Source organism: Schistocerca americana, chromosome 7 (genome assembly GCF_021461395.2).
Source record: "Schistocerca americana isolate TAMUIC-IGC-003095 chromosome 7, iqSchAmer2.1, whole genome shotgun sequence".
Classification (NCBI taxonomy): Eukaryota; Metazoa; Arthropoda; class Insecta; order Orthoptera; family Acrididae; genus Schistocerca; species Schistocerca americana.
In genome coordinates this window covers 504031648-504045757 of record NC_060125.1, presented here as the reverse complement: position 1 = coordinate 504045757, position 14110 = coordinate 504031648, and the positions used below count along the sequence as shown (strand labels likewise).

The window sequence follows — 14110 nt, the reverse complement described above, 5'->3', positions numbered from 1 at the left end:
CAACATATTTTTAAAAAACAAAAGAATAGTTCAAATGGATCTGAGCACTACGGGACTTAACATCTGAGGTCATCAGTCAATTAGAACTTAGAACTACTTAAACCTAACTAACCTAAGGATATCACACACATCCATGCCCGATGCAGGATTCGAACCTGCGGCCGTAGCGGTCGCGCGGCTCCAGACTGAAGCGCCTAGAACCGTTCAGCCACAGCAGCCGGCTTTCAAAAAACATTTCATCCCCTATTTCACCCCCTTACGAGTGAACTTTCGAAAAATCCCTTCTTAAACCACACCCTCTCCAAATTTCAACTTTCTGTCCTTAGTAGTTTCGGACTGATGACCACAGTAGTTGAGTCCCATAGTACGCAGAGCCAACCTTAGCAGTTTCGGCTGGGCGAGTCTGGACATTGCCTTTTATATACAGAGATTAAACGGTGAGACGTATCATATATTGTTCAGTGAGTCAAAGCCCTATCAGTATGCTATTTGTTTGCAATTACCTCATGAAGCCTACTGGAAAAGAATATAACAAAAAACACTAATATCACTGAACTTCGACAAATATCCGCCTCTTTTGCGGACGTTCACACATACAAATCTAATGAAACATAACTGGTTGTTAAAACAACTTTAAAAAAGCAAAGTACAGCTACAAATTAAACTTACAAGCACCATCTTTACAGGGGTCTAAAAACATATATTATTTATATAACAGACTATAAATGAGATTAAAACTGACATATATTCATATAAATTAAACATACAATTCAGACATTCTGTCACGATTCCTCTTACATCTATTAGAGTGATATACAGGATGTCCCATTTACGTTGACCACCCTAAATAAGTGTTTGTCCAGAAGCAAATTACAAAATTTTTCAAGGAAATGTTCTTTAGCCGTCAGGGGGACATCAATCAGCATGATTGCCTTCATTGTAGCTTTGTTTTTTACAAAGATATGAACAGCGGTACTACTTTTTTAAATGACACCCTATATTTTTTATTCGGTAATTCATTTTCTCTCTTAAAGACCTATTCAAAAATGTATCACAGTGTACCATTCACTGAAACACAACGTTATTAATTACATAACACAACAGTGACTTTGAGCCTGGGATCAGAAACTCGTCCACTTGCTGGAGTAGTCAGAAAACGAATGAAAACCAAGTAAAAACGTAACACAAATTTGACTTTGACTCTCCTGTACCACTGCCCAGAAGCAGAACTTCAAAGGTGCTCAAAGTGGTGACCTTGGACTCCGAAACACTGGTGCACTCGTTGAATGAAAGAATTATTTACTGCTTTCCGTGTTGCCTGTTGAAGAGAGTTACACGCAAGCACGATACGTTCCTGCATGTCCTCTGGAGTTGTTTGAATATCGCGGTAGACAACGTCTTTAATGCACCCGCAGAGAAAAAGGTCCAGAGGATTTAAAACAAGAGACCCAGTAGGCCAAGAAATTGTTCCTCCTTGACCAATCCATCTGGCAGGATACCTTCGGTTCAGAACACGACGTGCTCGCCAGGCATTATGTGCTGGACATCCATCGTGTTGATACCACATAAGCATTCTGGTTCTTAGCGGCACTACAACCAGAAGAGGAAGAAGAACTCGTTTGATGAAGTTGGCATACGCTGTGCCATTTAGACTACCATTGATGAAATAAGGACCAATAATTGTAGTACCGAGCATCCCACACCAGACGTTAACTCTCCACTGACGCTGTTGTTCCACCTGTCTAAACAGTCGTGGATTGTCGCTGAACCAATAATGCATGTTCCTTGTATTTACCTGTCCTTTGTTTGAGAACGAACATTTATCGGTAAATAGAACATTGGAGGAGAAGTTCGGGTTCGCGATGATTTGCTGCTGTACTCACTGACAGAACTGCAGATTACCCTGGAAGTCATTCCCATGGAATTCTTGATGTAGGTGTACATGGTAAGGATGGAACCAGTGCTGTGTAAGAATACGATGTACACTGGTTTTAGGAATGCAAATCTCGTGTTCAAGCTGTCGTGTGCACACATGTGGATTCATAGCAACAGAAGCGAGAACAGTAACTTCGGCAGTTTCGTCAGTGCGAGTGCTACGAAGATTGCGATGTCGTGGGTTGAAACTTCCCGTGTTCTGAAGCGTCGCAACAAGACGAGAAGACATCCGTCGGGAAGGTGGGTTCTTGTCACGATGTCGCTATGTGTACAATTCCGCTGCCCGCGTAGCATTTCGCCTACCTTCAACAATAATAAAAGAAACGTTATGTCGATGCAGTTTATAGGAAGGACTGTATGCCTCGGTCCCTAAACTTACACACTACTTAAACTAAGTTATGCTGAGAACAACACACACACACCCATGCCCGAGGGAGGACTCGAACCTCCGTGAGTAGCATTTCTACCTTCTCTTTGGTGGTGTACATTCTACTGACACAACTCTTCAACTGACGATGATGGACGCAATGACAGGTGTGCATTCTACTTGTTTGCATTTGTCCTCTGTCAACGTCAGCGCATTGATGTGTTCCATTACCCCGAGTACTTGCAATAAGCGCTGGGAGCGTCAGCGTCAATGTTGTGTTATGTAATTAATAACGTCGTGTTTCATTGAATGGAACACTGTGACACATCTTTAAATAGGTCTTTAGAAGAGGAAATGAATTACCGAATAAAACATACAGGGTGCCGTTTAAAAAAAAGTCATACCGCTGTTCATATCTTTGTAGAAAACAAAGCTACAACGAAAGCAATTATGCGGATTGATGTCCCCCTGACGGCTAAAGAACATTTGCTTGAAAAATTTTGTAGTTTGCTTCTGGACAAACAGTTATTTAGGGTGGTCAAGACAAATGAGACACCCTGTACAGGGAGAGGAGGGTATTTATAACATACATATTTATTTGCAACGCACATATTTTCTAGATATATCTATTTGCGTATACTCACGAAAGTAACAAATTTCAAATTTCATGGAATTTTCGGATTTAAACTATACGGAATCTAAGCAGATCATTCAAACTGACTCTGCTGACGTCATGAACAGGGTAAAGAGTCACCACTTTCACGGTTTTCAGCACATTTCCGAAATTCGTAACTGGTTATAAATACCTTTTAAATGAACATAAAAAGATTAAAATTGCCGTTTTTTCAGACGTTGACATACGTATGTCGTATTTGTAGATGCTCATTATAATCGTTAGGAACCAACTACAACTAAATGTGTACAACTGCATAAGTCTCGTTTAACTGGAGCCCACAGCTGCACTTTAATTATAACCACCCGGCTCAACTAACACAATTTACAACGTCACTGGTTGGCATTTTGTTATTTTGTGCTGCTGTGATATTGCAGGAATATAATTCAATCTACGTCTCAATTACTTTATGTTTTCTCGGTTTATTGGTGTTTTTATGGTTCATCCAGAATTGGCAGAGAGCTTGGTAGATTCTTCACACTCACTAATAGCTCACAAGGGAACCTCCCCATCGCACCCCCCTCAGATTTAGTTATAAGGTGGCACAGTGGACAGGCCTTGAAAAACTGAACACAGATCAGTCGAGAAAACAAGAAGAAGTTGTGTGGAACTATGAAAAAAATAAGCAAAATATACAAACTGAGTAGTCCATCCGCAAGATAGGCAACATCAAGGATAATGTGAGCTCAGGAGCGTCGTGGTTCCGTGGTTAGCGTGAGCAGCTGCGGAACGAGAGGTCCTTGGTTCAAGTCTTCCCTCGAGTGAAAAGATTACTTTCTTTATTTTCGCAAAGTTATGACCTGTCCGTTCGTTCATTGACGTCTGTGTTCACTGCAATAAGTTAGTGTCTGTGTTTTGCGACCGCAACGCAAAACCGTGCGATAAGTAGACGAAAGGCCGTGCCTCTCCGATGGGAACCGAAAACATTTGATCGTAAGGTCATAGGTCAACCGATTCCTCCACAGGAAAACACATCTGATATATTCTATACGACACTGGTGACGGCATGTGCATATGTTGTCGACCCACCTAACTTGCACACTTGGCGAATGGCTAACAAGATTCTTCTACCTTGCCCGATTTAGGTTTTCTTGTGGATGTGATAATCACTCCCAAAAAAGTGATGAAAACGTAAGAGTTTGTCACATAAGCTGCAACAAATGAATGCAACAGTTTCACAGTCGCACAGTTTTCCCTGTGCTATCCAAACATATATTGTGGATGTGCATATGTTGTCGACCCACCTAACTTGCACACTTGGCGAATGGCTAACAAGATTCTTCTACCTTGCCCGATTTAGGTCTTCTTGTGGATGTGGTAATCACTCCCAAAAAAGTGATGAAAACGTAAGAGTTTGTCACATAAACTGCAACAAATGAATGCAACAGTTTCACAGTCGCACAGTTTTCCCTGTGCTGTCCAAACATATATTATTAACGTTTTCAAATTTTTCCGTGTGTAGACCGTCAAATCCTGTACATGTCCAAGAAAATCTGAACATGTCCTGGAATTTTGGAGAGCGAAGTTGATTATGTGTGAGTGCCTGAACTTTGATAATTGTCTGAAAATAAAAAATCCAACTTTTCACTTGAGGGACGACTTGAACCAAGGACCTCTCGTTGCGCAGCTGCTCACGCCAACCACGGGACCAGGGCGCTCCTAAGGTCACACTGTCCTTCATGTTGCCTATCTTGCGCATGGACTACTCAGTTTGTGTATTTTGCTTATTTTTTCATAGTTCCTCACAACTTCTTCCTGTTTTCTCGATTGATCTGTGTTCAGTTTTTCAAGGCCTACCCACTGTGCCAACTTATTACTAAATCTGAGGGGAGTGCGATGGGAAGGTTCCCTTGTCAGTAACACACTGAAAATTCAAATGTGTTAAATTAAAAATTTCGGATTACTAATGGTGCACACTTCGGATCTTCTGCAGGATGGGTCTCCTGGTATAATAGCCTTCGCTCCAGTGGTAGAGGCACCGTCCGACTCTGCGGTGATCACCGAGCTTCCTGAGGTCAGCCTGAGTGAGGGCCGCTACAATAGGGTGCCCTTCATGGTCGGCGTCACATCGGGGGAAGCCAGTTTGTTCGCCTTACGTAAGTATTTCTTGCCTTTTTATTTTCCAGATCTTCCGATATATAGCTGTTCCAGCCACAACTCCAAGTTTGAAGTGTAAGGAGTTCTCAAGTGGGTCTCAGTCCTAAAGAACAAGTAAATATACCTTGATGACTGTATAAATCAAGAAATTTTTTGTATCACAATGTCAACTTGTCCCCATTTACATAATCGGCTTTTGCGAAAATATATTTGACAGTGTTCACGTATGACTGACAGGAAGAAAAATTTGGCAAACCTGTCGGTTCCGAGGTAAAATGTGAAAATGTAACACCGATTAGTGAGGGAAAAGTTTACAACAAGTTATCTCTGAGAACGAATTGTTCTGCCAACTCTACTTCCTGTTAAATGTAGTTTAGTTGTCAAAAACTGTGCAGTCATTCACGTAATGTTCCAACGAAAAGGCGCACCGTGTTACTCGGGACATAAAACAAATACTTTACTAATACTTTTGGAATAAACGAAGAAGACGGTCGGCAGCCTAAGTGGAGCTTGTCTGTTCACTAAATAATTAAAATTGCGGACAGTAATGAGTAAGGAATACTTTGAATACATGCGGCAACGGAAGAATACACACGCGTTTGCAGTACCAAAAGTCACGAAATAATAAGGAGAAAAATTTCAGTTATTACTACAATCTTTATTAAACACACAATGAAATGAATCAGGAATAAATAACTCTCATATTGACTAACTGGAGGCTGTTGCGCAACCTTACAGCAGCGTTCACTCACGTTTGCTGACTTGGGAAGTGGCGATGGAACACGAAGGGAAATTTCAATTGGCTTTAGAATTACTTAAATAAAGGAGCTACCACTGAGTACCAACACAATTGCAACGCCGAAATACGAGCCAGGCCAACCCACAAAAAATATCACACGTTTACGTAAAATTAGCAAGTATGAATAATTGCTTTCTTAAATAACATCTTCAGTTTGAAGTGATAGGAATTAATTTACTTTCACATAAATGAATGTACTTTTCATCTGCAAGAACAAATTTGCTTTTAAACAATATTTATCTCTAGAGTGAAGCGCACTGAAAAACACTTTTACTACTGTTTTCAAAATTATTAAAAATATATGTAAAACAACTGGCACTAAAATTAATTCTGATATATTTGTTTCTTTTCGAACAATCGACGCTCGGGTTGTTTCAATAACAGGAATGAACATGGGACCTAATTGGTGACAATGACTTGGGCTCGGCGGTAAGGCGGGGGAGGGGGGGGGGGCAGGATCTTGATGTGAATGGAGCTGAATGCCGCTGATTTAAACTTCTCCCCACACTGACTAAGCACGCAACTCCCGCTTCTGATGGCGTCAGAGTCCGCAGACAATTGCTTGTGCAGCTCGCGGGTTCTGACGTCACATCACTCGCGTCAAGAAACGCCGGCACAGTGCGTTTTTTACTCCGATGGGTACCCCTAACATTTCCATAACCAGCACTGACACAGTATAAATTGTAGTTATTTGCATTATTATCTACACAGATCAATAAGCTTTCTTTGCACATATGAATATTTTTTAAGGTTTACGAGAAAATCAAATAAAGTATTTATAGTATATGAAGGAAATAGTTTTAAATACATATATGTGTATTATAATGTTACAACCTACAGAAATTTCGACTGGAAATTAAAGTGATTACTTTCGAATATCCTGCGCGCCATGGAGACGAAGACTGAGCCATGAGCTCTAAAACTGCGCATGGCATTGGCGATGTCTGGGACACTCTAGCGTCGGATTCCCTTCCATGTCACACAGCATGCCTTCTTCGAAGTCGAGAAACCGGCACGTCCTTGGAACACCACGGTAAACCGACTCGTTGTGAGAGTGCCAGTTTCTCGCAGCCGTTGTTGTGAACGGAAGAAAGTGGCATGTGATCTCATAATTACAGTCCAGACTGACGACGACACCGTCTTCTCTTCCTTTATAATAAATATCAGCACGTGATATAAATATGGCGCTGAATACAATAAGTCTTCTTTGCACTTGATTTGTTTGTTGTTGCGTTTATTACAGTGGCGGGATTTATGAACGAGTCAGAAGCTTCTGAGACCTTCGTGCAGTCGGTGGCCGACCAAATTCCTCTTCCCACAGAGGAGGAACGGATTGAGGCTGCCAAACGTGTCGAAGAGTTTTACTTCGGATCCGAAGGGTACAGTGTGAACAAGACACAAGCAATCAGTGACGTAAGTGTTCCCTGCAATAATCACATTTTTTTCATAAAACATTCTTATACTATAGGCGTCCTTTAGAATGGTATTTTTTAAATGCCGCTATTAAGGCAGACCTACGAAAATTGGTTTTGGGTTTCTTGGTCGAAAATAAAGAAGTATGTGTTTCAGGATTTTTGCAAATTTAACCTATGGGGGTGAAATAGTGGGTAAAAGCTTTTTTTAAAAAATATCGCTATTAAAGAATTATAAAAGTATTTTTAAAGATGCTTGTTTGAAAGTTAGTATTTTGCTTCTTGCTTACAAACAAAAACTCCGGCTACCAGAATTGCTTTTTCGTCAGAAGTACATTTGGAAAAGAGCATGTTTATATGGCCTTAATTAGCGCCAAAAGCTTAGAAGGTGTTGCAATTTGTGGACATCATAAAAATTCGCTTAAATAAAAACAAAACAAAAAATCTCTGCAGGCCGTACAGTCTACTCGAGCGGCCGATATCCTGTATATCACATTTTGTCTCACTTCTCAGTTATGTTTAAGTTTTGGGCGGTAGTAAGAAAGAAAGGAGAACTGGGTCATTAGAGACGGAGCTCAAGCTAGTATCCGCACGGCATTAGCCGAGCGGTCTTGGGGCGCTGCAGTCAAGGATTGTGCGGCTGGTCGCGGCGGAGGTTCGAGTCCTCCCTCGGGCAAGGATGTGTGTGTTTGTCCTTAGAATAATTTAGGTTAAGTAGTGTTTAAGCTCAGGGACTCGTGACCTTAGCAGTTACGTCCCATAAGATTTCACACATTTCAAGCTAGTACTGCGGGGGAGAGGGAAGGTGGTTGGTCGTCTCTTTAGCGATGAAATTAAATCGCCATTCTCCAGTATATCAATCCGGTTCCACTCCACTACACCACCCCGCCCTGTTTGCATCCCGCCGGACGGGGCGGCCACGCTGTTAGAGGCGCCATGCCCCGGATTGCGCGGCTCCTCCCGCCGAAGGTTAGATCCTCCATCGAGCATGGGTGTGGGCGTTGTTCTTAGCATTAGTTAGTTCAAGTAGTGTGTAAATGTGGGGACTAATGACCTCAGCAGTTTGGTCCCTTAGGAATTCAAACACTTTTGAACATTTGAGTTTGGATCCCATACGGACCATCGTAGCTGTTGAATTCTTCTGCTGAGCACCGATGCACGGTGTGCGTCAGACTTGCATGATGGGATTGGATGAAAGTTCACGGCAGCTTGTCTGAATATTAAGGGAGAGAAAGTATACCTTCTTATTCTTCTGTCTGGTTTGATGCGGCCCACCACATCTTTGCTTCTGTGCCGGCATCTTCATATGAAAGAAGCGCTTGCAGCCGTTGTCCTTAATTATTTGTTTGATATATTCCAGTCTCTGTTTTTCCTTAAATCTACAAACCTACCTAGCTCCCTCTGGTATCATGGAAGTTATTCTGTGATGTCTCAACACCTGTCCCATTATCTCTTTCTTTCTTCTATATCTCTTTCCTTGCCGATTCTGCGGAGAAGCTCCTCTTTCCTTATCTCTAAGGCACCACGTCTCAAACGCTTCGATTATCTTTGATCTGGTTTTTCCACAATACAAGAATCACTTTCATACAATGCATTGCTCGAGATGGATATTCTCTCTTCCTCAAATTAAACCGTTGTTTGATACTCATAGAATTTCTTACGTCAAAAATGCTCTTTTGCCTGACCTAGTTTGCCTTTGATCTATTCCTTGCTCTGTCTGTCTGATTTCGCTTCCTACTTATATGTCACCAATTTCGCTATGTAAATTACCATGCATCCTCATTAGTTTCGTCTTTCATCCGTTTACTCGCAGTCCATATTTTGTGCCTTTTATACCATTCCTCTGAACAGGTCCCGAAAATTCGTCCTCATTTTCAGCGAGGATAGCAAAGTATTATCGAATCTTATCACTCACGTCCCTTGACCTCGAATTTTAATCCCCACTCTTGGACCTTTCTTGTACAAGGGAAGTTCAATAAGTAATTCAACACTTCTTTTCTCGGGAAATATCGGTTGAAAAGTGTTGAATTTACTGTTGGACGTCCTAGAATATTCCCGCTTCAGCCTCTAGAGTTTCCGATAGGTGGCGTCGCTATATGTAGGCTTCAAAATACCTTCCGTAACGCAGGTGCGTTCCAAGCAGAGAGCTGTTACTGTGTTTCTTTCGGTGGAAAACCAGAGCATCGCAAATATTAATAGGCCCATGCAGAATGTCTACGGAGACCTGGCGGTGAACAACATCACAATGAATCGTTGGACGAGGGGTCTGTCATCGCCGCAGCAAGGCCTCTCAAGCCTGTCCGATCTCCTGCACGCCGGTCGGCCACACACAGCTGTGACTGCTTCAACGTTGGAACGTGCGGCCACTCTCATACGACGTGGTGGACGGATCACAACGAAACACCTCGCTGCTCAACTAGACGTCTCTGTTGGCTCCGAGGTTGACGGGTAGAGAGGTACCATGCGGGAATACAGGCCCTCCCAGTTAAGCGGCGTAAAGGCATCGCAGTGATCGGAAATTTGATTCTGTTCAAAAATAGAGGTCCGTAGCCAGTAGAGCTGGGAACAATAAGGTGTATTGAAATCAAGAATAAAACCAATAAGCTTTCAGAAAAAAGTACTGCATCGCTTACTAAGTACCACGTATTTCGATCATTGATTCTTCGATGTATAGACTGTACCACTCTTCGGATCGTACATAATTTCTAACTATCTAGTTACTCCTAGTTCCCCTGGGTTTGATTGTATTTTCACCACTCTCAACAGAGTGGCTCTTGAAATGAGGAAATTTCCTCGTACTACAGCCAATTCATTAGATTCAACGAGGAGAGTGTGGATCAGCAATTCCTTATCTTTCAAACTTAGTATCTTCAATTCTTGCTGTTCGGTTCTCCTTTAGTATCATCCATTCATTCTCGTCTCTTTCGACACCACTCCTGCCCCTTTACAGTTTCCTCAAGGCAGATGAAGCAATAATGCTTGTGTATTACGCAGCTGCTTGTTGTCATTCGCTTTTCAGCTTCATTTTGTTATGTTCTCATTTCCACACTATGTGGTTCTTTATTGAATACAGGAGCGAGGAACAGATGCCGTGCGTGAACAGAGTTTTCAGATATTAAATTAGTCTGCATACAATATCAAGCAGTAAAAATAATACGTAAGTTGGTTGCTGTAATAGCAGCGTCAGTTGCTAGCAGTAGCTTTGAATGTTGAAACATATACAGATACAAAAAAATTATAAATCTGTGACTGTCCAAAACAATGCCTACTCGGATGTAGAGCCCTCGCCACTATGAAAGTATGTAAATGTTATTCAACTGGCAAACACAAAAAATGTGCTCTCTGCACGAGAGTTCGAACTTAAGTAGACCCGCCGCTGGAGCTCCGGAGAGGAGATGCTTACATCTCATTGGCAGCGGCGTAATCGTTCGTGGCGGCCCCCACGTGCCGCGTTGGCGGCTGTAGGAAACGCAGAGGCGTAACTGGCAGCTCGCGAATTTGAAAGTGAGGCCGACTGGATGGCGGCTGACACTGCACATTTTAAGTACCCCCTTGTAGCCAGTTCTTTTTCCCATGATAATTTCTCCTCCCGCTTGGCTTTTCTGGGGGAAGCGTTTAAGCAACAAACTTCAGCACCCAATCTTCGTAGCCCTCACCACGGCAGTTGTCTACCACCGTCCTTCGAACACAGTCACGTATGTTTACCAGTATATTCCACGGTGTCAGTGGATGCGTCCCTGATTTCGTCTGCAGTGCTTTATGGACACCCGCAGTGCTGCCGCGCAACGTCGAGAGGCAGGTACTTTTGTCAGAAATGTCGTCAACACACTGGCAAGTTGACGAGACAAAAAGAAAGAAAATTAATTGGATTGTCACCCCCTGAGAATCTTTACTTGCACGTCCTACTTCATTAACTTCCTAGAATCAATTGTCTTCCAAAACTTCTCTTACTGAAAGTACGTTACGTCTCACGTGGTACTTTGGATACGGTAAATTTCAAAAAAACCTTTTCCTAATCCCACCTGTCCTATTAATAACATCGAGGACTAGTTGAAATTAGGAGTAACTGCTTCATACCTTTCCTACTGAGCAATTAGACATCGTGGTTTTCCTATATTATATTACATGTGTTGAATCTAAAGACCAACTCATAGATACTTTAGAAAACTTACTGAAAACAACTGAAAAGTGTCTGAAATAACCGTAAAGGGCTTTGATTAAATATACGAAATTTAGGAAAATAAAATACTATTTATAGGTGATAATAGCACATGTAGACATATGACACATATTTATACCAAATCAACTAATTACAGAAACCTAAATAAAAGTCAGCTGTCGAGAGAAAAAAGAGCAAACTACCTTCTTTAGCAGCTTGAAAAAAGCTTGCACTATTATCCCGTAAGTTTCTTTTTACTTGGTGGTAGTTTCCTTGATTCGATCACCATTACTTGTCGAGATATCCTCAGAATTTTTGTCTTATTTCTTAGAATCATCCAAGTCTTCCAGCTTCTTCTGAGGTAACTTCTGAATAAGACATTCTCTCCCACTATCCTCCTGCTAGTTCGTATAAATGTCTTTAACATCACCTCTTCCAGATATTAGGCACATGGCGGTGGGCAGTATTATACACATTGCTCAGTTGCTGTAAACACCATAAAAATTTTAATTGAAAGAAACACAGATTTTTCCCGAAATATTATATGGATGTGTGATGTGTGATTTCACTACCTCAGCAAAGAGGCGTCAAAAGAAGGGTTGAAATGTGGGTAACAGGGTGTGTGATGACGTTTGCATCGTGTGACACGTTCACGATGGCTTTGGCCAGAACTGTAGTGAAGTTAGATTTGGTGACAATGTGACACCATTAATCCTATATATATATATATATATATATATATATATATATATATATATATATATATATATATATATATATTGTGTGTTATCTTTTGTTTCGGACGTGTCCGGAAAAACATTTTGATCCAGCAGTGACCATGAATTAAGACACAAGGGAATTAAAGACAGTGGCTCGGAGAGGGAATTTAATTAAATCAATGAGGAAAGTTGAAAATTTGTGCTGGCGCATGATTCGAAGCTGGGTCTCCTCCTTACTAGGCAGACGCTCTGACCACTAAGCCACTCGGACATAGTGGTCATCGACGCTGCACGAACTACCCTACCACGCCTCCCATCGAAACCAAATTCTCAACTTATCCAAGCCCCACATTATTCTCATTACTCGTGCCATTTAGCTGATTCTTACAGGAATCGGCGAAATGCCGTGAATGATGAGAATAATGGACAGGGATACTACATTAGCAGTGTGTGGATGAATTGAGAATTTGAGTCTGACGGAGGCATGCTTGGACAGTCCGTGCAGTTTGCGATGACGACTGTGACCGGATGCTTTAGGGGCAGCCGGCACGTAGCACAGCGTGTTCGGTCAGAGGGATGGTTACCCTCTGTAACTGAAGGAATCAATAATCGACTTGAAAAGATGTCGTGTAACGCCACCACCGACCAAACGCAACGAACAATACCGAACAATATGAAGAGAAAAACCTCACGTGAACTTCTAGCTGCGGCCTCTTTCACATGCAACGACACCTTGCTGTTTGAAACGTCTCCCAGCCGAGGTTTCGGGTCGCAGGGCGGCATACCTTTATCCTATTACAGATGAATACTTCAGGCATCTTTAAACGAAATATCAAACTGATGCGTCACAATGGGTGACAATTACAGGCCTCGAAAAAGTTATACTTTCTTGCGCAGAGTAATTTCAGGAAGCACCACACTCTAGAAATCAGATGAGAACTCTAAGAGACAGATAAATACGTCAAAGAGACTACATGATATCATCATGATGAGACAAAATGAGAGATACAGAAATGAATTCTGATCGTTGCGACTACTGACGAACAGTAAGCCAAAATTGAAAAGATCGTGAGAGTCTTATCTGAAAAATTCAGAAAACATTGGGACAGTGAAATTCTCCAAGAGCGGTTCGTGATAGGAAGGTAGAATAATATGGAAGTAAATAAGAATAAAAAGTCAATCATAAGTGCGACAACGATAGAAGAAAAATAGCCCTAGCCAATAAATAACCATAAACGCCAACCTGCTGTTCGTATAACGGTGTGTAGAAGTAGACAGCATCCAGTGGTTTTGAATTTCATAGTTAAGTACGCATTTCGTCGCACTGTATCTTCTAGAGAGAGAGATTTTATATCTGAAAGCGGGAGTAACGTAGAAGACAGCGGAATTAAAGGGCAGGAATTTACTGTAAAATGAAGATATATATTATAAAGGAAGATAACGGCTTGCTAATCTCTAAATGTTGTCGTACACAGTAAAAATGAAGTAACCCTACTGCCTTCCTAGAACTAATTATCAGCATCTAGAAGGCATCAACAGTATAAGATAGCTGGTCACGAAAAAGGTGTTTGAAATGAACTTTACTTATCTCAGCTATGATACAAGATCGTGGCATGGCTTTGTGTTGAACAGCTTTGTTGATGGTGGAAAAAAAAAATAATAAAAATATAAGCGAGAGAGAGAGAGAGAACGAAGAATCTGGTATATATCAACAACACGCAACATGAGTGAAATGTGGAGTAGTGAGATATTGTTTCTATCTCTGTCAAAATTCAGAACTTGTGGAAAATATTTTCGACAATGTTACGTGTAACTGGTATTTCGGTATTGAAATACGTTTTAGCGCAGTCGACGAAGAAGTGAAGGATGACACCGAATCAGTCGAAATCTGTAGGAATTCATTGAGACTGAAATTCATGGCTGGAGCCTAGCTTTTAAAGTAAACCCCT

The 14110-nt window shown here is 41.5% G+C and overlaps 1 protein-coding gene across 1 annotated transcript in view; it reads left to right on the top strand.

The window, feature by feature from the left end:
- Window positions 1-11568, top strand: part of LOC124623045 (putative inactive carboxylesterase 4) — a 42348-nt gene extending 30780 nt beyond the window's left edge. Inside the window, exons 6-8 of the mRNA XM_047148837.1 lie at window positions 4909-5071; window positions 7115-7284; window positions 11542-11568. Of these exons, the coding sequence (XP_047004793.1) occupies window positions 4909-5071; window positions 7115-7284; window positions 11542-11568 (360 nt within the window). The remainder of the gene's footprint in view (window positions 1-4908; window positions 5072-7114; window positions 7285-11541) is intronic.
- Window positions 11569-14110: the final 2542 nt, after the last annotated feature.